The sequence below is a fragment of the Nerophis ophidion genome, linkage group LG16 (assembly GCF_033978795.1).
Source record: "Nerophis ophidion isolate RoL-2023_Sa linkage group LG16, RoL_Noph_v1.0, whole genome shotgun sequence".
Lineage (NCBI taxonomy): Eukaryota > Metazoa > Chordata > Actinopteri > Syngnathiformes > Syngnathidae > Nerophis > Nerophis ophidion.
Window position 1 is genome coordinate 50,204,355 of NC_084626.1, and position 24,037 is coordinate 50,228,391.

The 24,037-nt window shown below is 41.2% G+C and overlaps 1 protein-coding gene across 1 annotated transcript in view; it reads left to right on the forward strand.

Annotated features, from left to right (window-relative positions):
- The first annotated feature begins 296 nt into the window (after nt 1-296).
- LOC133535603 (beta-1,4-galactosyltransferase 1-like) overlaps nt 297-24,037 on the forward strand; it is a 31,111-nt gene continuing 7,370 nt past the window's right edge. The window contains exons 1-3 of the mRNA XM_061875560.1: nt 297-522; nt 14,915-15,150; nt 20,581-20,768. Coding sequence (XP_061731544.1) covers nt 297-522; nt 14,915-15,150; nt 20,581-20,768 — 650 coding nt within the window. The remainder of the gene's footprint in view (nt 523-14,914; nt 15,151-20,580; nt 20,769-24,037) is intronic.

The following is a 24,037-nucleotide window of genomic DNA, read 5'->3' on the forward strand; positions in this document are numbered from 1 at the left end:
TTATCAAATTTTAGATACATTTGAAAGAGTCCCTTGCTCTTTTATCTTGATTTACACACTATTCTTGGGGGTTTTCAGTTCGTTTTTAAAGCCTTTCAAAGTAAAATTGCACTTTTAAGGGTTTCAAAACACCTTTTATAAGTGGAGCTTGGTGGGTTTATGTGTCATCAACTTGCTTTGTCCTTTGTGGCCACGCCCCCTCCGTGACTCCACACACGCCTCACAGTCTCGACACATCACTGCCAAGACTGAGAAAAATCAAGAGTTAGCTGGCAGTCCCAAAACCGGAATTAAGGATGGCTCTGGTCCAGGTGGTCAAGCTGCTGCTGCTGTTATGTCTTCTCATCCCAGTGGTCATGGTCCTTTACAGTCGCCATTGGAACTTCACCTTTGCCTTCGTCCACAGCCAGCAGAACCCCAGTTCCAGCACAGGTACTCAGTCTGACCTGGTCCAGGTGTCCACCGTCCCCAAAGAGCAAAAGGAAGGGGTGAACAAATGTCCTGAAACACCTCCGCTGCTCGGTGAGACTTTTGTTGCTTTCAATGTTCACATTTCACTTTTGTGCTTCTCTCTTGTCTCGGACTTGTCCCGGTTTTGTGCGACTGCTGAGTCAGTGAGGTTCAGGTGTCTTAAAATCCTGTCATTCAAGTGGATTCTTTCAATACGGTTGCTTGGTATTGATTCTCCCCATAGCCCACTAGCCTAAGCCTGGTTGGTGGAGATTTGGGTGTGGGTGTCACTTGGACCACTGAACTCATGCTAGTGTTGGACTTTGGTCTTCAGGAAATTTAGGATGTTCTCAACAAAACATTGAATGCACCACAAGATCAGGGACTTGTGTGTGTCCTCTCTCTTGGCCACCTTTACTCGGCTGATTGGTAGATGCCAACAATTGGTAGATGCCAGTGCCCAGAACGCTACGTTTCCATGCGACTGAAACTCTCAACGTGACTCAGGTTAGAATCAAACGCTTTGAGCCTTCAAGGGCGAGTGCAGAAGTGGGAGGAGCACGCTACACACAAACTGTTGCTGGTCAAAGCACATGGATAACAGGGCGTGGCTTGGGGGGTATGAGAGTTCCTGCTTCGAACCCGGCTTTCGCCATCCTAGTCACGTCCGTGTGTGTGAACTTGTATTCTACCCTTATTGAGACATCGACAAGGTGCCGATGAGGACCGGTGAACAAGTTAGGACCGGAATCATGGTCCCAATACGGAAAACCATTGCATCTCATAGAGAGCCAAAATTCTGGAGTCCGTGAACATTGCTCCAAAGTCTTGTTGATGTAATGTGCATACACAAAAGAAAGCCATTGCATCTCATAGAGAGCCAAAATACTGGAGTCCGTGAACATTGCTCCAAAGTCTTGTTGATGTAATGTGCATACACAAAAGAAAACCATTGCATCTCATAGAGAGCCAAAATACTGGAGTCCGTGAACATTGCTCCAAAGTCTTGTTGATGTAATGTGCATACACAAAAGAAAACCATTGCATCTCATAGAGAGCCAAAGTACTGGAGTCCGTGAACATTGCTCCAAAGTCTTGTTGATGTAATGTGCATACACAAAAGAAAGCCATTGCATCTCATAGAGAGCCAAAATACTGGAGTCCGTGAACATTGCTCCAAAGTCTTGTTGATGTAATGTGCATACACAAAAGAAAACCATTGCATCTCATAGAGAGCCAAAATACTGGAGTCCGTGAACATTGCTATAAAGTCTTGTTGATGTAATGTGCATACACAAAAGAAAACCATTGCATCTCATAGAGAGCCAAAGTACTGGAGTCCGTGAACATTGCTCCAAAGTCTTGTTGATGTAATGTGCATACACAAAAGAAAACCATTGCATCTCATAGAGAGCCAAAATACTGGAGTCCGTGAACATTGCTCCAAAGTCTTGTTGATGTAATGTGCATACACAAAAGAAAACCATTACATCTCATAGAGAGCCAAAGTACTGGAGTCCGTGAACATTGCTCCAAAGTCTTGTTGATGTAATGTGCATACACAAAAGAAAACCATTGCATCTCATAGAGAGCCAAAGTACTGGAGTCCGTGAACATTGCTCCAAAGTCTTGTTGATGTAATGTGCATACACAAAAGAAAACCATTGCATCTCATAGAGAGCCAAAATACTGGAGTCCGTGAACATTGCTCCAAAGTCTTGTTGATGTAATGTGCATACACAAAAGAAAACCATTGCATCTCATAGAGAGCCAAAATACTGGAGTCCGTGAACATTGCTCCAAAGTCTTGTTGATGTAATGTGCATACACAAAAGAAAACCATTGCATCTCATAGAGAGCCAAAGTACTGGAGTCCGTGAACATTGCTCCAAAGTCTTGTTGATGTAATGTGCATACACAAAAGAAAACCATTGCATCTCATAGAGAGCCAAAATACTGGAGTCCGTGAACATTGCTCCAAAGTCTTGTTGATGTAATGTGCATACACAAAAGAAAACCATTGCATCTCATAGAGAGCCAAAGTACTGGAGTCCGTGAACATTGCTCCAAAGTCTTGTTGATGTAATGTGCATACACAAAAGAAAGCCATTGCATCTCATAGAGAGCCAAAATACTGGAGTCCGTGAACATTGCCCAAAGTCTTGTTGATGTAATGTGCATACACAAAAGAAAACCATTGCATCTCACAGAGAGCCAAAGTACTGGAGTCCGTGAACATTGCTCCAAAGTCTTGTTGCTGTAATGTGCATACACAAAAGAAAACCATTGCATCTCACAGAGAGCCAAAATACTGGAGTCCGTGAACATTGCTCCAAAGTCTTGTTAATGTAATGTGCATACACAAAAGAAAGCCATTGCATCTCATAGAGAGCCAAAATACTGGAGTCCGTGAACATTGCTCCAAAGTCTTGTTAATTTAATGTGCATACAAAAGTAAACAGGTGAAAAGGCAGCAATATATGATAAAACAAGACGGCAGCTAAACAAAGACTTCCCTATTCATCCCCGAAAAAACCCGCCAGGTGAAAAGCTGATTTTACGTTTTCTGGTGCTGACGTAAGACAACCATCGTCCCATTTGTGGCCATAGGATGAACAAATACACTACGCTACTAAGACTATACCAGCCAGCTTCTACAGCCGGGTTACCCAAAGTGCGGCACAGGGGCCATCTGTGGTCCGTGACTCCTTTGTCATCGGCTTTAAGCACATTACAAAAAACAGAGTGTCTCATTTGCGCCCCCTGGTGGTGAAATCTATCAAAATGAGGGTGGTCCCAAAAAGGAGGGATTTTTCAAATTGACGGTCTGTTTTAAAAGTGCTTCCCCTTCTGGTCAACATATGAAATAACAAGTGTGTAACAATTTGAAGTGCTCTTTTGACTGTCTGTTTTAAAAGTGCTTCCCCTTCTGGTCAACATATGAAATAACAAGTGTGTAACAATTTGAAGTGCTCCTTTGACTGTCTGTTTTAAAAGTGCTTCCCCTTCTGGTCAACATATGAAATAACAAGTGTGTAACAATTTGAAGTGCTCCCCCTCTGGCCAACATGACCCGGCCGGAGTTTGAACTCACGACCTACTGATCTCAGGGCTGACACCAAGCCACTGAGTAGTGTGACCAGTAGATGGCAGTCACACATAAGAGATACAACAAAATGTTGTCGTCCATAAATATAAAACACTTTAAGATGACACGTCACACATGGTGCCCACCTCAGGGACCGTGTCAGTGGCTTTGATCGCTCCAAAGAATCTGTTTGACATTTCAAGTTTGTTGTGAGGTCGTTCCATTCCTTTATCGCTTTAATATGAAAAGGTAAAATAAGTCACATGCTACACTGCCCCCTGGTGGAGGCTTGTGGGTTTCCAGTTGTCAGAGCACATGTACCGTATTTTCCGTACTATAAGTCAACACTTGAAATCTTTTTTTTTTCTTCTCAAAACTCAGCCTAATGTACGGAATAATTCTGGTTGTGCTTACCGACCTCAAAGCAATTTTATTTGGCACATGGTGAAATGATAAGTGTGACCAGTAGATGGCAGTCACACATAAGAGATGTGTGTAGACTGCAGTATGACTCAAGTAAACAACGCCAACATTTTATATGTTCCATTGGAACTATAGAACATTACACACAACGCTCAAAAATCCATCAAAATGTTTTAGTAGGACTTTGGTAAGCTATGAAGCCACACCGCTTAATGGATAGTACTGTGCTTCGATATCGGAGTATTGTTATGGTGTGTGTATAAGATAAGACATATTATCTGGCCTTTTGTGGACTTGGAGAAGGCATTGGACCGTGTCCCTCGGGAAGTCCTGTGGGGAGTGCTCAGAGAGTATGGGGTACCGGACTGTCTTATTGTGGCGGTCCACTCCCTGTATGATCAGTGCCAGAGCTTGGTCCGCATTGCCGGCAGTAAGTCGAACACATTTCCAGTGAGGGTTGGACTCCGCCAAGGCTGTCCTTTGTCACCGATTCTGTTCATAACTTTTATGGACAGAATTTCTAGGCGCAGTCAAGGCGTTGAGGGGTTCCGGTTTGGTGACCGCAGGATTAGGTCTCTGCTTTTTGCAGATGATGTGGTCCTGATGGCTTCATCTGACCGGGATCTTCAGCTCTCGCTGGATCGGTTCGCAGCCGAGTGTGAAGCCACCGGAATGAGAATCAGCACCTCCAAGTCCGAGTCCATGGTTCTCGCCCGGAAAAGGGTGGAATGCCATCTCCGGGTTGGGGAGGAGACCCTGCCCCAAGTGGAGGAGTTCAAGTACCTAGGAGTCTTGTTCACGAGTGGGGGAAGAGTGGATCGTGAGATCGACAGGCGGATCGGTGCAGCGTCTTCAGTAATGCGGACGTTGTACCGATCCGTTGTGGTGAAGAAGGAGCTGAGCCGGAAGGCAAAGCTCTCAATTTACCGGTCGATCTACGTTCCCATCCTCACCTATGGTCATGAGCTTTGGGTCATGACCGAAAGGATAAGATCACGGGTACAAGCGGCCAAAATGAGTTTGGGTCTCTCCCTTAGAGATAGGGTGAGAAGCTCTGCCATCCGGGAGGAACTCAAAGTAAAGCCGCTGCTCCTCCACATCAAGAGGAGCCAGATGAGGTGGTTCGGGCATCTGGTCAGGATGCCACCCGAACGCCTCCCTAGGGAGGTGTTTAGTGCACGTCCAACCGGGGAAGACCCAGGACACGTTGGGAAGACTATGTCTCCCGGCTGGCCTGGGAACGCCTCGGGATCCCCCGGGAAGAGCTAGACGAAGTGGCTGGGGAGAGGGAAGTCTGGGTTTCCCTGCTTAGGCTGTTGCCCCCGCGACCCGACCTCGGATAAGCGGAAGATGATGGATGGATCTGGCGTTTTGTTTCGCAATATTATGCAAAAGCAACCTTTTTTACCTTCTGGTACCTGCTGATCTGTATTTGGGATCTGCATAATTCCTGTAAATGTGCGAAGGTCTGCCATTATAGTCTGTGCCAGGGGCGTCACTAGACCTAATACTGTACTGGGGCACACCTGGGGCAAAAATGATTCATGTGAGCGTGCAAAGTCCGCAAGCAAAAACATTTTTAGCACTTATTTAGCATAAAAAATACATAAATAGTGCTTTAAAAGATGATGTTGTATGGATCTTTGATGAACCGCCTGAAATTAACTCATGCATTTGACCTACTTGTGCACTTTTTTACTCCAGACTTCTAAAACTGCTACTGGTAAAAGCAAAAAGGAAGAATAATGAATCTTTTTGAAATGTTTATTGCAGTAATCATCTGCAAATTTAACATCCACAAAACAATAAAGCCACAGTAGTAGAATAAATGAACAACTGTTGTGTGTCTGGTCAGGGAATCATTTTCTGAGAAGTAAATTGTAACGTCTCCTTTTCATTTTTGCAAAGTGGTCAATCACTCTGGACAGACATGGAAATATTACAGTAACTGTTATACAGTTGACCAGTGGTTCCCAACTGCTGGGTCGTGGCATAAAAGTGGATTGTGTGTCATTTTCAGTGAGTCGCAGTCAGACGTGTGCATGGAAAAAAAAAAAGTTTAAGGAGAAAAAAATCAAATTGTGGCAACAAAACCAGATTATTTTAGCCTTTTTCCTAGTGACTATTAGTGAAAATTTTAGCAAAAAGCCAAACCGACAAACAAGTTGGAGGAGGACTCAGGACAGACATGGAAATATATTTTTTAAAAATCTAAATGGGGCAACAAAACCTGATATTATCAGCCCATCCATCCATCCATCCTATTCCGCTTATCCGAGGTCGGGTCGCGGGGGCAACAGCCTAAGCAGGGAAACCCAGACTTCCCTCTCCCCAGCCACTTCGTCTAGCTCTTCCCGGGGGATCCCGAGGCGTTCCCAGGCCAGCCGGGAGACATAGTCTTCCCAACGTGTCCTGGGTCTTCCCCGTGGCCTCCTACCGGTTGGACGTGCCCTAAACACCTCCCTAGGGAGGCGTTCGGGTGGCATCCTGACCAGATGCCCGAACCACCTCATCTGGCTCCTCTCCAAGTGAAGGAGCAGCGGCTTTACTTTGAGTTCCTCCCGGATGGCGGAGCTTCTCACCCTATCTCTAAGGGAGAGACCCAAACTCATTTGGGCCGCTTGTACCCGTGATCTTATCCTTTCGGTCATGACCCAAAGCTCATGACCATAGGTGAGGATGGGAACGTAGATCAAACGGTAAATTGAGAGCTTTGCCTTCCGGCTCAGCTCCTTCTTCACCACAACGGATCGGTACAACGTCCGCATTACTGAAGACGCCGCACCGATCCGTCTGTCGATCTCACCATCCACTCTTCCCCCACTCGTGAACAAGACTCCTAGGTACTTGAACTCCTCCACTTGGGGCAGGGTCTCCTCCCCAACCCGGAGATGGCACTCCACCCTTTTCTGGGCGAGAACCATGGAGGTGCTGATTCTCATTCCGGTCGCTTCACACTCGGTTGCGAACCGATCCAGCGAGAGCTGAAGATCCCGGTCAGATGAAGCCATCAGGACCACATCATCTGCAAAAAGCAGAGACCTAATCCTGCGGTCACCAAACCGGAACCCCTCAATGCCTTGACTGCGCCTAGAAATTCTGTCCATAAAAGTTATTATCAGCCATCTTTCTGAAAACGAATACAGAAATGTTACTATTTTTTTCTGGAAACAAAACCAGATTATTTTAGTCAAAGTCGCACCGATTAACAAGACAAGTCTACTGTGCTACTTTTCTGTGAAATAAACCTGAATGATTTAAAAATTTGGCTCACGACTTGATGATATGGAAAAAAATGTTTTTCTTCCTGAAGATAAAGCATTTGAGAAGCACTCAACTCACACATGCTGACTCCAAATCCTCATTGATGCAGAAGCAGCAGACAATAACCAACATGATGTTTCATGTTCATTGGAAATTCCCCGACAGCTCGTACAACAAATGAATATGTTTGTCTTGATACAAGGAATAACGTTAGCTAACTTAGCATCAACTTAAGACAATGATGTTGCCTAGCTAGCTAGGACTTCACTAACATCTCTCATTCCTGCTGCTTCTTCTCTGCTGCGGGCCAATAACTTTCTTAAATCCATCTAGGAGTTACAGTTTGAGTCTAATCAAAATCAAAATAATGTAATTAACAAATTTTTGTTGGCTAACGTTACCTACCTCACGCAGTGATTAGCAGCCCCCCCCCCCTCTCTCTTTCAACCGAAGTCTCGATCCACACGTGAATAAATTACCATATTAATTAGCCATGTGCTCATTGTTAAGTGGAGTGAATAGAGTTGCAATCAATGACCGTACTAAGTAGTATGTGCGCTGTTGTCTATGTTATGTAGACTTAAAACTCTGAAGCATTTTTTTTTCTTATTGGGGACATTTTTACTGGGGCACTGCAGATACACAGTGGGGTACGTGCCCCAGTGAAATATGTCTGGCGACGCCCCTGGTCTGTGCCAACACCATAGTCAATAAGCTTCTTCTATTTCTCTATCTTCTTGTTATGCGGCATTTCTAATATAGAGTAGCGTAAAGTTCTAACTTATATCTTGTCAGTAGACCCGCTATGAAAGCTCTAAGAACTACCTGTATAGTTGGTTTACCAAAATTGCACCTGTGAGCCACTTGATCCCTGGGGGGAAATTCAGCACCACAGTTCGCTCACAATAGACAAAAAACACTTAGGTATTTTTTTTACATGTGAATAATATAAATACAGTCTATTATACAGCATTATTCACATGTGAATAATATAAATACAGTCTATTATACAGCATTATTCACATGTGAATAATACAAATACAGTCTATTATACAGCATTATTCACATGTGAATAACATAAATACAGTCTATTATACAGCATTATTCACATGTGAGTAATATAAATACAGCCTATTATACAGCATTATTCACATGTGAATAATATAAATACAGTCTATTATACGGCATTATTCACATGTGAATAATATAAATACAGTCTATTGTAGAGCATTATTCACATGTGAATAATATAAATACAGTCTATTAGACAGCATTATTCACATGTGAATAATATAAATACAGTCTATTATACAGCATTATTCACATGTGAATAATGTAAATACAGTCTATTATACAGCATTATTCACATGTGAATAATATAAATACAGTATTATACTGCATTATTCACATGTGACTTACATAAATACAGTCTATTATACAGCATTATTCACATGTGAATAATATAAATACAGTCTATTATACAGCATTATTCACATGTAAATAACATGAATACAGTCTATTATACAGCATTATTCACATGTAAATAACATAAATACAATCTATTATACTTTCAAGTCAAAAAGGAACATACGCATAGAAAGCGGTAGAAAATGGATGGATGGATGGGCCATTGGTGCTGATACTAATCTTTGAATGTTAGCAAAATTAAGCAGTCTATATTTTTGAAGAACTAAACAGTGAGGATTGTTGGTTGTGGTTTTCGGTCGAGGATTGTGAGCGACCGTTTGTGCCAGCTTTCCAATGGCCTCAATGTCATTTTGCTTGCCTGGCACCAACACATTCATCAACAGATCAAATATGAATGTGTTTCCATCTGCAAAGAAACACACCAGAGCTCCCACGAATTCAGTGTTATAGTGAGTTGTATCTTTCATGCACTTATTTTGGATGTATTTATCTGGCACGAGTGCAAAGTACGAAACCCGAAAGCAGTAAAGTTGTCACGTTGTGTAAATGGTAAATAAATAAAAAAATACAGTGATTTGCAAATCCTTTTCAACTAATATTCAATTGAATAGACTGCAAAGACAAGATATTTCATGTTCACACTGGAAAACTGTTAGCTTTTGCAAATAATAGCTCATTTAGAATTTGATGTCTGCGACATGTTTCAAAAAAAGCTGGCACAAGTGGCAAAAAAGCCAGAGAAAGTTGAGGAATGCTCGTCCAGGACTTATCTGGAACACCCCCCAGGTGAACGGGCTGATTGGGAACGGGTGGGTGCCATGATTGGTTATAAAAGCGGCTTCCATGAAATGCTCACTCATTCACAAACGAGGACGGGGTGAGGGTCACCACCTTGTCAACAAATACCTGAGCAAATTGTTTAAGAAAAACATTTCTCAACCGGCTATTTTAAGGACGGTCCATAATATCATCAAAAGGTTTAGAGAATCTTGATTGATTGATTGATACTTTTATTAGTAGATTGCACAGTTCAGTACATATTCCGTACAATTGACCACTAAATGGTAACACCCCAATAAGTTTTTCAACTTGTTTAAGTCGGGGTCCACGTTAATCAATTCATGGTAATCTGGAGAAATCACTGCATGTAAGTGATAATATTATGGACCTTCGATACCTCAGCATCGAAAACTGACATCAGTGTGTAAAGGATATCACCACAATGGCTCCGAAACACTTTAGAAGACCACTGTCATAAACTACATTTGGGGGCTACATCTGTAAGTGCAAGTTAAAACTCTACTATGCAAAGCCAAAGTCATTTATCAACAACACCCAGAAACTCTTCGCTGGGCCTCATCTAAGATGGACTGATGCAAAGTGGAAAAGTGTTTTGTGGTCTGACGAGTCTACATTTCTAATTGTTTTTGGAAACTGTGGACCAAAGAGGAAAAGAACCATCCGGACTTTTCTAGGGTGAAAGTGTAAAAGCCAGCATGTGTGATGGTATGGGGGAGTATTAGTGCCCAAGGCATGGGTAACATACACATCTGTGAAGGCACCATTAATGCTGAAAGTTACATACAGCTTTTGGAGCAACATATGTTAAGCCATCATGGACGCCCCTGCTTATTTCAGCAAGGCAGGAGACTGTTGAACAACTTAAGCTGTACATCAGTGGTTCTCAAACTTTTTTTGTCATCCCCCACTTTGGACAAGGGGGAGTTTTCAAGCCCCATCTGCCCCCATCGCCCAAACAGAACCCTAATGCCAAGACTAACATTTTCAAATTTATTGAACATCAAGTAACATCAAGTTGTATAGATTCAAACTCAATAACATAAAATAACATCAAGTTCAATATTAAATACAATAACTGTGCAGCTGTGGTGTAACTTGCATCAAGTTCAATAATATATCAAATAACTTGCATCAAGTTCAATAATAAATCAAATAACTTGCATCAAGTCCAATAATAAATCAAATTACTTGCATCAAGTTCAATAATAAATCAAATTACTTGCATCAAGTTCAATAATATATCAAATAACTTGCATCAAGTTCAATAATATATCAAATTACTTGCATCAAGTTCAATAATAAATCAAATTACTTGCATCAAGTTCAATAATAAATCAAATTACTTGCATCAAGTTCAATAATAAATCAAATTACTTGCATCAAGTTCAATAATATATCAAATAACTTGCATCAAATTCAATAATATATCAAATAACTTGCATCAAGTTCAATAATGAATCAAATTACTTGCATCAAGTTCAATAATATATCAAATAACTTGCATCAAGTTCGCTAATAAATCAAATAACTTGCATCAAGTTCAATAATAAATCAAATAACTTGCATCAAGTTCAATAATAAATCAAATAACTTGCATCAAGTTCAATAATATATCAAATAACTTGCCTCAAGTTCAATAATAAATCAAATAACTTGCATCAAGTTCAATAATAAATCAAATTACTTGCATCAAGTTCAATAATAAATCAAATTACTTGCATCAAGTTCAATAATATATCAAATAACTTGCATCAAATTCAATAATATATCAAATAACTTGCATCAAGTTCAATAATAAATCAAATAACTTGCATCAAGTTCAATAATAAATCAAATTACTTGCATCAAGTTCAATAATAAATCAAATTACTTGCATCAAGTTCAATAATATATCAAATAACTTGCATCAAGTTCAATAATAAATCAAATAACTTGCATCAAGTTCAATAATAAATCAAATTACTTGCATCAAGTTCAATAATAAATCAAATTACTTGCATCAAGTTCAATAATATATCAAATAACTTGCATCAAGTTCGCTAATAAATCAAATCACTTGCATCAAGTTCAATAATAAATCAAATAACTTGCATCAAGTTCAATAATAAATCAAATAACTTGCATCAAGTTCAATAATATATCAAATAACTTGCCTCAAGTTCAATAATAAATCAAATAACTTGCATCAAGTTCAATAATAAATCAAATTACTTGCATCAAGTTCAATAATAAATCAAATTACTTGCATCAAGTTCAATAATATATCAAATAACTTGCATCAAATTCAATAATATATCAAATAACTTGCATCAAGTTCAATAATAAATCAAATAACTTGCATCAAGTTCAATAATAAATCAAATTACTTGCATCAAGTTCAATAATATATCAAATAACTTGCATCAAGTTCAATAATAAATCAAATAACTTGCATCAAGTTCAATAATAAATCAAATTACTTGCATCAAGTTCAATAATAAATCAAATTACTTGCATCAAGTTCAATAATATATCAAATAACTTGCATCAAATTCAATAATATATCAAATAACTTGCATCAAATTCAATAATATATCAAATAACTTGCATCAAGTTCAATAATAAATCAAATAACTTGCATCAAGTTCAATAATAAATCAAATTACTTGCATCAAGTTCAATAATAAATCAAATAACTTGCATCAAGTTCAATAATAAATCAAATAACTTGCATCAAGTTCAATAATATATCAAATAACTTGCATCAAATTCAATAATATATCAAATAACTTGCATCAAGTTCAATAATGAATCAAATTACTTGCATCAAGTTCAATAATAAATCAAATAACTTGCATCAAGTTCAATAATAAATCAAATAACTTGCATCAAGTTCAATAATATATCAAATAACTTGCATCAAATTCAATAATATATCAAATAACTTGCATCAAGTTTAATAATAAATCAAATAACTTGCATCAAGTTCAATAATAAATCAAATTACTTGCATCAAATTCAATAATATATCAAATAACTTCCATCAAGTTCAATAATAAATCAAATAACTTGCATCAAGTTCAATAATAAATCAAATTACTTGCATCAAGTTCAATAATAAATCAAATAACTTGCATCAAGTTCAATAATAAATCAAATAACTTGCATCAAGTTCAATAATATATCAAATTACTTGCATCAAGTTCAATAATATATCAAATAACTTGCATCAAATTCAATAATATATCAAATAACTTGCATCAAGTTCAATAATGAATCAAATTACTTGCATCAAGTTCAATAATAAATCAAATAACTTGCATCAAGTTCAATAATAAATCAAATTACTTGCATCAAGTTCAATAATAAATCAAATAACTTGCATCAAGTTCAATAATAAATCAAATTACTTGCATCAAGTTCAATAATAAATCAAATAACTTGCATCAAATTCAATAATATATCAAATAACTTGCATCAAGTTCAATAATAAATCAAATAACTTGCATCAAGTTCAATAATACATCAAATTACTTGCATCAAGTTCAATAATATATCAAATTACTTGCATCAAGTCCAATAATAAATCAAATTACTTGCATCAAATTCAATAATAAATCAAATAACTTGCATCAAGTTCAATAATAAATCAAATTACTTGCATCAAGTTCAATAATAAATCAAATAACTTGCATCAAGTTCAATAATAAATCAAATTACTTGCATCAAATTCAATAATATATCAAATAACTTGCATCAAGTCCAATAATAAATCAAATTACTTGCATCAAATTCAATAATATATCAAATAACTTGCATCAAGTTCAATAATAAATCAAATTACTTGCATCAAGTTCAATAATAAATCAAATAACTTGCATCAAGTTCAATAATAAATCAAATAACTTGCATCAAGTTCAATAATAAATCAAATAACTTGCATCAAGTTCAATAATATATCAAATAACTTGCATCAAGTTCAATAATAAATCAAATTACTTGCATCAAGTTCAATAATAAATCAAATAACTTGCATCAAGTTCAATAATAAATCAAATAACTTGCATCAAGTTCAATAATAAATCAAATAACTTGCATCAAGTTCAATAATATATCAAATTACTTGCATCAAGTTCAATAATAAATCAAATAACTTGCATCAAGTTCAATAATAAATCAAATTACTTGCATCAAGTTCAATAATAAATTAATTAAAAGTGCCACTTTTTTGTGTTTTGATAAAATTTACCGCGCTCACATTTGTTAAAACCTCATTGAGTTCGGGGCTGAGCTGCCTTGACGCGAGTGCTTCCCGGTGAATGATACGTGTCCAATGCGCATTTGGCGCAACTCTCTTTGTTAGAGCCTGCAGCCGATTTCTTGACCCTGCCATGGTCTGTGCGCCATCAGAGCGAAAGCCCACACAGTTTTCCCATTTAAGGTCGTGTTTTTTGAGGAAAATGTCCATTATCTAGAACAGCTCATCAGCACTGGCTCTATCTTTTTTTTGTATTTGCAAAACGGCAAATCCTCGCACAGTGACTCGCCATTCACAAAGCGGACGTATCACGTATGCGATGAACAGGCAGTCTTTATTTCCGTCAGTAGCTTCGTCCACTTATAAAACAAAACGACTTTCTTTTAATTTGTCTACGAGTTGTTCCTCAAGATCACTTGCAATGTCGCATATACGTCTCGCAACAGTGCAGTTTGACAGCGATTTACAGTTTGAATAGAAAATGGGGTTGTAAAAAAAAAAAATCTAAGAATATAATAAAAAAAAAAAAATTAAAGTTAAATGTCCTCCCATTTCTCGCGCCCCACCTGTCATGTCTCTATTCCCCACCAGTGGGGCCCGCCCCACACTTTGAGAAACGCTGCTGTACATCAAGCAAGAATGGGCAAGAATTCCACTTCCAAAATGTGTCTCCTCAGTTCCCAAACCTTTACTGAGTGTTGTTAAAAGGAAAGGCCATGTAACACACTGGTAAAAATGCCCCTCCAATTTTTTAAAAATGTGTTGCTGCAAAGGATTTCTGAGTTTATGATTATTTGCAGTGTGAACATGAAATATCTTGTCTTTGCAGTCTATTGAATTATATTTTATATAGCGCTTTTCTCTAGTGACTCAAAGCGCTTTACATAGTGACACCCAATATCTAAGTTACATTTAAACCAGTGTGGGTGGCACTGGGAGCAGGTGGGTAAAGTGTCTTGCCCAAGGACACAACGGCAGTGACTAGGATGGCAGAAGCGGGAATCGAACCTGCAACCCTCAAATTGCTGGCACGGCCACTCTACCAACCGAGCTATGCCGCCCCACAACTTATATTCAATTGAATATAAGTTGAAAAGGATTTGCAAATCATTGTATTCTCTTTTTATTTAGCATTTACACAACGTGACAACTTCACTGCTTGTGGTGCAAAATGTTTGGGGGATCCAAGGCCTCGCTTGACCCGCCCCTTTTTTTGTCGCCAGTGGGTCCTCTGAGGGTGGAGTTCAACATGGCGGTGAGTCTGGAGCTTGTGAAGGCGAACAATGTGAACCTGGAGCCGGGCGGACGCTACAAGCCCAAATACTGCCAGGCGCGTCAGAAGGTCGCCATCATCATCCCGTTTCGCAATCGATACGAGCACCTCAAGTTGTGGCTGTACTACCTGCACCCCATCCTGCAGCGCCAGCAGCTGGACTATGGAGTCTACGTCATCAACCAGGTCCTGTCTCGCTCTCTGGATTGAGCACTGATTTGAAAAAAATCAATCGCTCTAAGTAATTTTTGTGTGACTTTTTTCCAAAACAGAGTGGTTGTTCGGCCATGAACAACTTCTTCATGAGAGAGTGGTGAATAAGGTTTAAAGTAGGGATGCACCGATTAGTCAGTCGGTCTTCGGTGGAATGAGTTACCGTGGGTTCTTCCGACGATGTTGTAGTCGTAATGATTTGTGCAGTCCTTTGAGACATTTGTGATTTGGGGCTATATAAATAAACATTGATTGATTGATTGACCGTTTGACGCAATGACGCAATTTTTTGAGGCGCCTTCGGAAAAATGTCAGCAGTGTGGAGATATTTTAAAGTGTCGGAAAGTGAGGAGGTGCCTCAGCAAAGACCTTCAGCACTACTGCTTTAATTTATCATTTAAAAGCCAAACACCCAGAAAAGCATGCCGAGTACGAGAAAGAGACGGCTGCGACTGAAAAAGTTTGTGACTGACTGTGCCGAAGCAAACGGGATTACAGAGAAGGTAATGGAGTTTGGGTATTATCTTCCACCCAACTCTCTCCTTTGAGGCACACATTAAAAGCGTTACTAAAACGGCCTTCTTTCATCTCCGTAATATCGCTAAAATTCGCTCCATTCTGTCCACTAAAGACGCCGAGATCATTATCCATGCGTTTGTTACGTCTCGCCTCGACTACTGTAACGTATTATTTTCGGGTCTCCCCATGTCTAGCATTAAAAGATTACAGTTGGTACAAAATGCTGCTGCTAGACTTTTGACAAGAACAAGAAAGTTTGATCACATTACGCCTGTACTGTATATACCTTTATATACATATATACATACATATATACCTGTAGTGTATATACCTTTATATACATATATACATACATATATACCTGTACTGTATATACCTTTATATACATATATACATACATATATACCTGTACTGTATATACCTTTATATACATATATACATACATATATACATACATATATACCTGTACTGTATATACCTTTATATACATATATACATACATATATACCTATACTGTATATACCTTTATATACATATATACATACATATATACCTGTACTGTATATACCTTTATATACATACATATATACCTGTACTGTATATACCTTTATATACATATATACATACATAAACCTGTACTATATAACCCTTTATATACATATATACATACATATATACCTATACTGTATATACCTTTATATACATATATACATACATATATACCTATACTGTATATACCTTTATATACATATATACATACATATATACCTGTACTGTATATACCTTTATATACATATATACATACATATATACCTGTACTGGCTCACCTGCACTGGCTTCCTGTGCACTTAAGATGTGACTTTAAGGTTTTACTACTTACGTATAAAATACTACACGGTCTAGCTCCATCCTATCTTGCCGATTGTATTGTACCATATGTCCCGGCAAGAAATCTGCCTTCAAAGGACTCCGGCTTGTTAGTGATTCCTAAAGCCCAAAAAAAGTCTGCGGGCTATAGAGCGTTTTCCGTTCGGGCTCCAGTACTCTGGAATGCCCTCCCGGTAACAGTTCGAGATGCTACCTCAGTAGAAGCATTTAAGTCTCACCTTAAAACTCATTTGTATACTCTAGCCTTTAAATAGACTCCCTTTTTAGACCAGTTGATCTGCCGTTTCTTTTCTTTTTCTCCTATGTCCCCCCCTCCCTTGTGGAGGGGGTCCGGTCCGATCCGGTGGCCATGTACTGCTCGCCTGTGTATCGGCTGGGGACATCTCTGCGCTGCTGATCCGCCTCCGCTTGGGATGGTTTCCTGCTGGCTCCGCTCTGAACGGGACTCTCGCTGCTGTGTTGGATCCGCTTTGGACTGGACTCTCGCGACTTTGTTGGATCCATTATGGATTGAACTTTCACAGTATCATGTTAGACCCGCTCGACATCCATTGCTTTCCTCCTCTCCAAGGTTCTCATAGTCATCATTGTCACCGACGTCCCACTGGGTGTGAGTTTTCCTTGCCCTTATGTGGGCCTACCGAGGATGTCGTAGTGGTTTGTGCAGCCCTTTGAGACACTAGTGATTTAGGGCTATATAAGTAAACATTGATTGATTGATGATGATCAACCGTTTTGTGTTATGGAGGACGTTGGCTTTCGGAGACTCATGGAGCACATTACATTACACGATACCGAGCAGACGGTATTTCTCTGATGTGTGCTTATCGGAGATGTATGACCGCGTCCACGAGCTCTTGGTTAAAGTTAATGATGTTCACTTCAGCTTCACGACAGACATATGGAACGCGGATGTCAGTCCCACCAGCATGCTGACTAACTGCACAGTGGCTAGACGAGGATTTCACGTTACAAAAGATTGTATTTCACTCAAAGGAGTCCCATAAGGCAGCAGCCATATCCGACGCATTCACCAGGATGTTTGAAATGTGGAAAATATCCATCCATCCATCATCTTCCGCTTATCCGAGGTCGGGTCGCGGGGGCAGCAGCCTAAGCAGGGAAACCCAGACTTCCCTCTCCCCAGCCACTTCGTCCAGCTCTTCCCGGGGGATCCCGAGGCGTTCCCAGGCCAGCCGGGAGACATAGTCTTCCCAACGTGTCCTGGGTCTTCCCCGTGGCCTCCTACCGGTTGGACGTGCCCTAAACACCTCCCTAGGGAGGCGTTCGGGTGGCATCCTGACCAGATGCCCGAACCACCTCATCTGGCTCCTCTCGATGTGGAGGAGCAGCGGCTTTACTTTGAGTTCCTCCCGGAGGGCAGAGCTTCTCACCCTATCTCTAAGGGAGAGACCCAAACTCATTTGGGCCGCTTGTACCCGTGATCTTATCCTTTCGGTCATGACCCAAAGCTCATGACCATAGGTGAGGATGGGAACGTAGATTGACCGGTGAATTGAGAGCTTTGCCTTCCGGCTCAGCTCCTTCTTCACCACAACAGATCGGTATATAAATACATAAATAAATACAATTTAAAAAACAGAGGCAGCTCACTGGTAAGCGCTGCTATTTGAGCTATTTTTAGAACAGGCCAGCGGGCGACCTGGTGCCCCGCGTTGGTGACCCCTGATGTAGACAAAACGATAAATGACACAATGTGTTACTGCATACTGCAGAGACATACTGTAATAACTTGAAGTTAATAATGAAGATTAAAAACCAATTGCCAACAAAAAAACAAAATAACTAAAAGCTTACCTTTTTTATATTTGCATAGTATGTATATATGTAACGGTGTAGAAAACAGAATATCCTCATGCTTGATTAAATTATGAATGAAGTGTTGCAACAGCGCCTGTTGCTGGCGAGAAGTGGAAGTGCTCAGAACTGTGACGCCTCCAAACTGAGACACGTTTTTGTATTGTCCGGGATTGATGACTAATTAGTGAATATTGACTGTTTATATTTTGATTACTACTTTGTAACAGACACATAAAAAGTTTCGCTAATTGGTATCGACCAAAACTGTATCCTGGAGTGATATTTTAAAGACAATAACACACTTTCACTGTGTAAACTAATTGGTGATTATTGATGTGTTTTTTAGAGAATCCCGTGACCCAAGTGGACTCACAATCTCACTGTTTTACAGGTAATATTATATTTCATGCCACTGTGTTTGTTTGGCTGTTGACATATTTGTCCTCACCTATTGTTATGATGCTAATGCTAGCATGGCTAGGCCGCAGCCTGGTTTATCAACCGCATGGTTTGAAGCAGCCATTTTGGATGCGAGGTGTGTTTAGGGACATCCTGTAAAATGTAGTTTCTGTAAATTTACTGTGTATTTTGCATATATAAAAAAAAGGATTATTGTTCATTTGAGCACACCATTGTCAGTACATGTGAAACCATTGAAGAAATTAATATGATAATTAGTATAAAGAACCTCGAACCTCGGATTCAGGAGGAACAGTGTGGTTTTCGTCCTGGTCGTGGAACTGTGGACCAGCTCTATACTCTCGGCAGGGTTCTTGAGGGTGCATGGGAGTTTGCCCAACCAGTCTACATGTGCTTTGTGGACTTGGAAAAGGCATTGGACCGTGTCCCTCGGGAAGTCCTGTGGGGAGTGCTCAGAGAGTATGGGGTATCGGACTGTCTTATTGTGGCGGTCCGCTCCCTGTATGATCAGTGTCAGAGCTTGGTCCGCATTGCCGGCAGTAAGTTGAACACATTTCCAGTGAGGGTTGGACTCCGCCAAGGCTGTCCTTTGTCACCCATTCTGTTCATAACTTTTATGGACAGAATTTCTAGGCGCAGTCAAGGCGTTGAGGGGTTCCGGTTTGGTAACCGCAGGATTAGGTCTCTGCTTTTTGCAGATGATGTGGTCCTGATGGCTTCATCTGACCGGGATCTTCAGCTCTCACTGGATTGGTTTGCAGCCGAGTGTGAAGCAACCGGAATGAGAATCAGCACCTCCAAGACCGAGTCCATGATTCCCGCCCGGAAAAGGGCGGAATGCCATCTCCGGGTTGGGGAGGAGACACTTCCCCAAATGGAGGAGTTCAAGTACCTAGGAGTCTTGTTCACGAGTGGGGGAAGAGTGGATCGTGAGATCGACAGGCAGATCGGTGCGGCGTCTTCAGTAATGCGGACGTTGTACCGATCCGTTGTGGTGAAGAAGGAGCTGAGCCGGAAGGCAAAGCTCTCAATTTACCGGTCGATCTACGTTCCCATCCTCACCTATGGTCATGAGCTTTGGGTCATGACCGAAAGGATAAGATCACGGGTACAAGCGGCCCAAATGAGTTTCCTCCGCCGTGTGGCGGGTCTCTCCCTTAGAGATAGGGTGAGAAGCTCTGCCATCCGGGAGGAACTCAAAGTAAAGCCGCTGCTCCTCCACATGAAGAGGAGCCAGATGAGGTGGTTCGGGCATCTGGTCAGGATGCCACCCGAACGCCTCCCTAGGGAGGTGTTTAGGGCACGTCCAACCGGTAGGAGGCCACGGGGAAGACCCAGGACACGTTGGGAAGACTATGTCTCCCGGCTGGCCTGGGAATGCCTCGGGATCTCCTGGGAAGAGCTAGACGAGGTGACTGGGGAGAGGGAAGTCTGGGTTTCCCTGCTTAGGTTGTTGCCCCCGCGACCCGACCTTGGATAAGCGGAAGAAGATGGATGGATGGATGGATAGTATAAAGATTTGGTCTAAACACTATACGATCACACCCAAATGTAACATGTTGTTTGTACAATGAAACTATGGTTTGTTATGTCAAACATCAGAACTGTGACGCCTCCAAACTGAGAATCCCGTGACCCAAGTGGACTCACAATCTCACAATTTGGTCCTAAAGAGGGAGGCATTTTTCAGAGGTCTCAAGAAGGTAACAAATACGTGTGTGTGTGTGTGTGTGTGTGTGTGTACGTACTCACCAGGCCGGAGACGAGCTCTTCAACCGAGCCAAGCTGCTGAACGTGGGCTACACGGAGGCGCTGAAGGACGAGGACTACAAGTGTTTTGTCTTCAGCGACGTGGACCTGATCCCCATGGACGACCGCAACATGTACCACTGTTTCCCTCAACCTCGACACTTGGCCGCCTACATTGACAAGTTCGGCTTCAGGTGAGACCTCCTCCTACCAACCCCAAAAAGCAGTGAAGTTGTCACTGGTAAATAAAAAGAGAATACAATGATATGCAAATCATTTTCAGTTTGTATTCAATTGATGTCATGTTCACACTGGAAAACCTTGTCAATTTCTTCAAATATTAGCTCATTTGTAATGTGATGCCTGCAACTTACTTCAAAGCTGGCACAAAGGCAAAAAAGACTTGAGAAAGTTGAATGCTCATCAAATACTTATTTGGAACACAGGTGAACAGGCTAATTGGGAACAGTTGGGTGCCATGATTGTGTCATGTCCTGGTGATCATGTTTAGTTTGGCTATGTTTTGTTTGGTTTTTGGATTTTGTCAGTTCTTGTTTTTTTTCATTTTGATTGATTGAAACTTTTATTAGTAGATTGCACAGTTCAGTACCTATTCAGTACAATTGATCACTAAATGGAGTTTTTCAACTTGTTTAAGTCGGGGTCCACGTTAATCATCCATTCGTCCATCCATCTTCTTCCGCTTATACGAGGTCGGGTCGCGGGGGCAACAGCCTAAGCAGGGAAACCCAGACTTCCCTCTCCCCAGCCACTTCGTCTAGCTCTTCCCGGGGGATCCCGAGGCGTTCCCAGGCCAGCCGGGAGACATAGTCTTCCCAACGTGTCCTGGGTCTTCCCCGTGGCCTCCTACCGGTTGGACGTGCCCTAAACACCTCCCTAGGGAGGCGTTCGGGTGGCATCCTGACCAGATGCCCGAACCACCTCATCTGGCTCCTCTCGATGCGGAGGAGCAGTGGCTTTACTTTGAGTTCCTCCCGGATGGCAGAGCTTCTCACCCTATCTCTAAGGGGAGAGACCCAAACTCATTTGGGCCGCTTGTACCCGTGATCTTATCCTTTCGGTCATGACCCAAAGCTCATGACCATAGGTGAGGATGAGAACGTAGATCGACCGGTAAATTGAGAGCTTTGCCTTCCGGCTCAGCTCCTTCTTCACCACAACGGATCGGTACAACGTCCGCATTACTGAAGACGCCGCACCGATCCGCCTGTCGATCTCACGATCCACTCTTCCCTCACTCGTGAACAAGACTCCTAGGTACTTGAACTCCTCCACTTGGGGCAGGGTCTCCTCCCCAACCCGGAGATGGTACTCCACGTTAATCAATTCATGGTAAACTACCTGCTAGAGATGCGCGGTTTGCGGTCTCATCCGCGGATAAACCGCGGGTCGGGCGGGTGACATGACGAAAAAATCGATTTTAATTAGATTCGGGCGGGTGGCGGTTGAACCATTCGGAAATATTTGATATACATGGTTCAGGGATCGGTATCCTTTACCATTCAAAGGGCCATTTAGGACCCGTGTCATAAAGCGAAGAAGACAAAAGGAGACGCAAACATTCTCTAGAATGACTGCCGTCAGTCACCCACTAAGTATTAGGGCGTGCTATGAAGCCATTGGCTTTGTCGCCTTCTACAACATGTACGATCTTGTCAGTACAGTAACATGTTGTGTGGCGTCCGCAGACACACGCACACGACTGTAAGGCATACGGGGTGACACAGAGTACACTAATGGTTCTGATATAAACAATTTTAACACTCTTACTAATATGCGCCACGCTGTGAAGCCACACCAAACAAGAATGACAGACACATTTCGGGAAAACATCCTCAGAGTAACACAACATAAAACGCAACACAACAAATACCAAGAATCCTTTGCATCCATGACAACCCCTGGCTATTTTATACACCCTGCTAGCAGCAAATACCCGCCACCCCCCACCCCCACCCGTGCGTCGGTAATATATTCAGGAAATGTCACAGATGCAAAGAATTCTGGGTATTTGTTGTGTTGCGTTTATGTTGTGTTACTGTGAGGATGTTCTCCCCAAATGTGTTTGTCATTCTTGTTTGGTATGGCTTCACAGCGTGCCGCATATTAGTAAGTGTTAAAATTGTTTATATCACAACCATCAGTGTACTCTGTGCCACCCAGTATGCCTTTCAATCTGGTACGTGTAATTGCGGAAGCTGCATACAACGTGTTGCCGGACTAACAATCGGTTTGTACATGTTGTTGAAGGTGTCAAAGGCAATGGCATCACAGCACGCCCTTATTCTTGTCATCAGGATGAACACCATCGGATATTCGTGAGAACGATAGCAGCTCCAATTGTCTTCTTTACTCTGTGAAACAGGTGTAAATAGCTCTTTGAGTGTTAAAGGTGTATCAACGGGCGGTTGCGGTTCTGATAAAATGTTGGTTGGGGTGGACGACGACTTTGGTGATGCGGTTGCGGATGATATAATTGCCTACCCGCGCATCTCTACTACATGCTTTGTTGCCATGACAACCCATTAGTTTTCACCTGTCCTCATGTCATGCACCTGATTCATTTGGACTCATTCAGCTATTGTAAATCACCACATCACTATTTAAGCATGCAGTTGCCAGGCAGTCAGGCTGGCGACATCACCCTCTATACACCCTTGTTATTCATGCTGCTCTTTTCTCGTTACAAGTATGAATTCTTCATTCATGCCATAGTTAGCAAGTTTTGTTTTATGTCCATAGTTCGACCTTTGTGAGAGTTGTTGTTTATACCCTTTGTTTTTGTAGTACTTTTGAGTGTTAAAATTAAAATATGTCATTACTTTCACGCCATGTCTGATCCAGTCGCTTCGCACCTCGGGAAAACAATCCACATCAAACTCCACGTCATGACGGATTGGGTATAAAAGCAGCTTCCATGAAATGCTCAGTCATTCACAAACAAGTACAGGGCGAGGGTCACCACTTTGTCAACAAATGCCTGAGCAAATTGTATAAGAACATTTCTCAACGAGCTATTGCAAGGAATTTAGGGATGTCACCAGAGAATGGTTCAGAGAATCTGGAGAAATCACTGCACGTAAGCCATGATATTACGCACCTTGGATCCCTCAGGTGGTACTGCTTCAAAAAGCGATATCAGTGTGTAAAGGATATCACCACATGGGCTCAGGAACACCTCAGAAAACTGTCAGTAACTACAGTTGGTCGCTACATCTGTAAGTGCAAGTTAAAACTGTACTATGCAAAGCCAAAGCCATTTATCAACAACACCCAGAAACGTTGCCGGCTTCACTGGGCCCGAGCTCATTTAAGATGGACTGATGCAAAGTGGAAGAGTGTTCTGTGGTCTGACGAGTCAACATTTCAAATAGTTTTTAGAGACCGTGGATGTCGTGTCCTCCGGAATAAATAGGAAAAGATCCATCCGGACTGTTCTAGG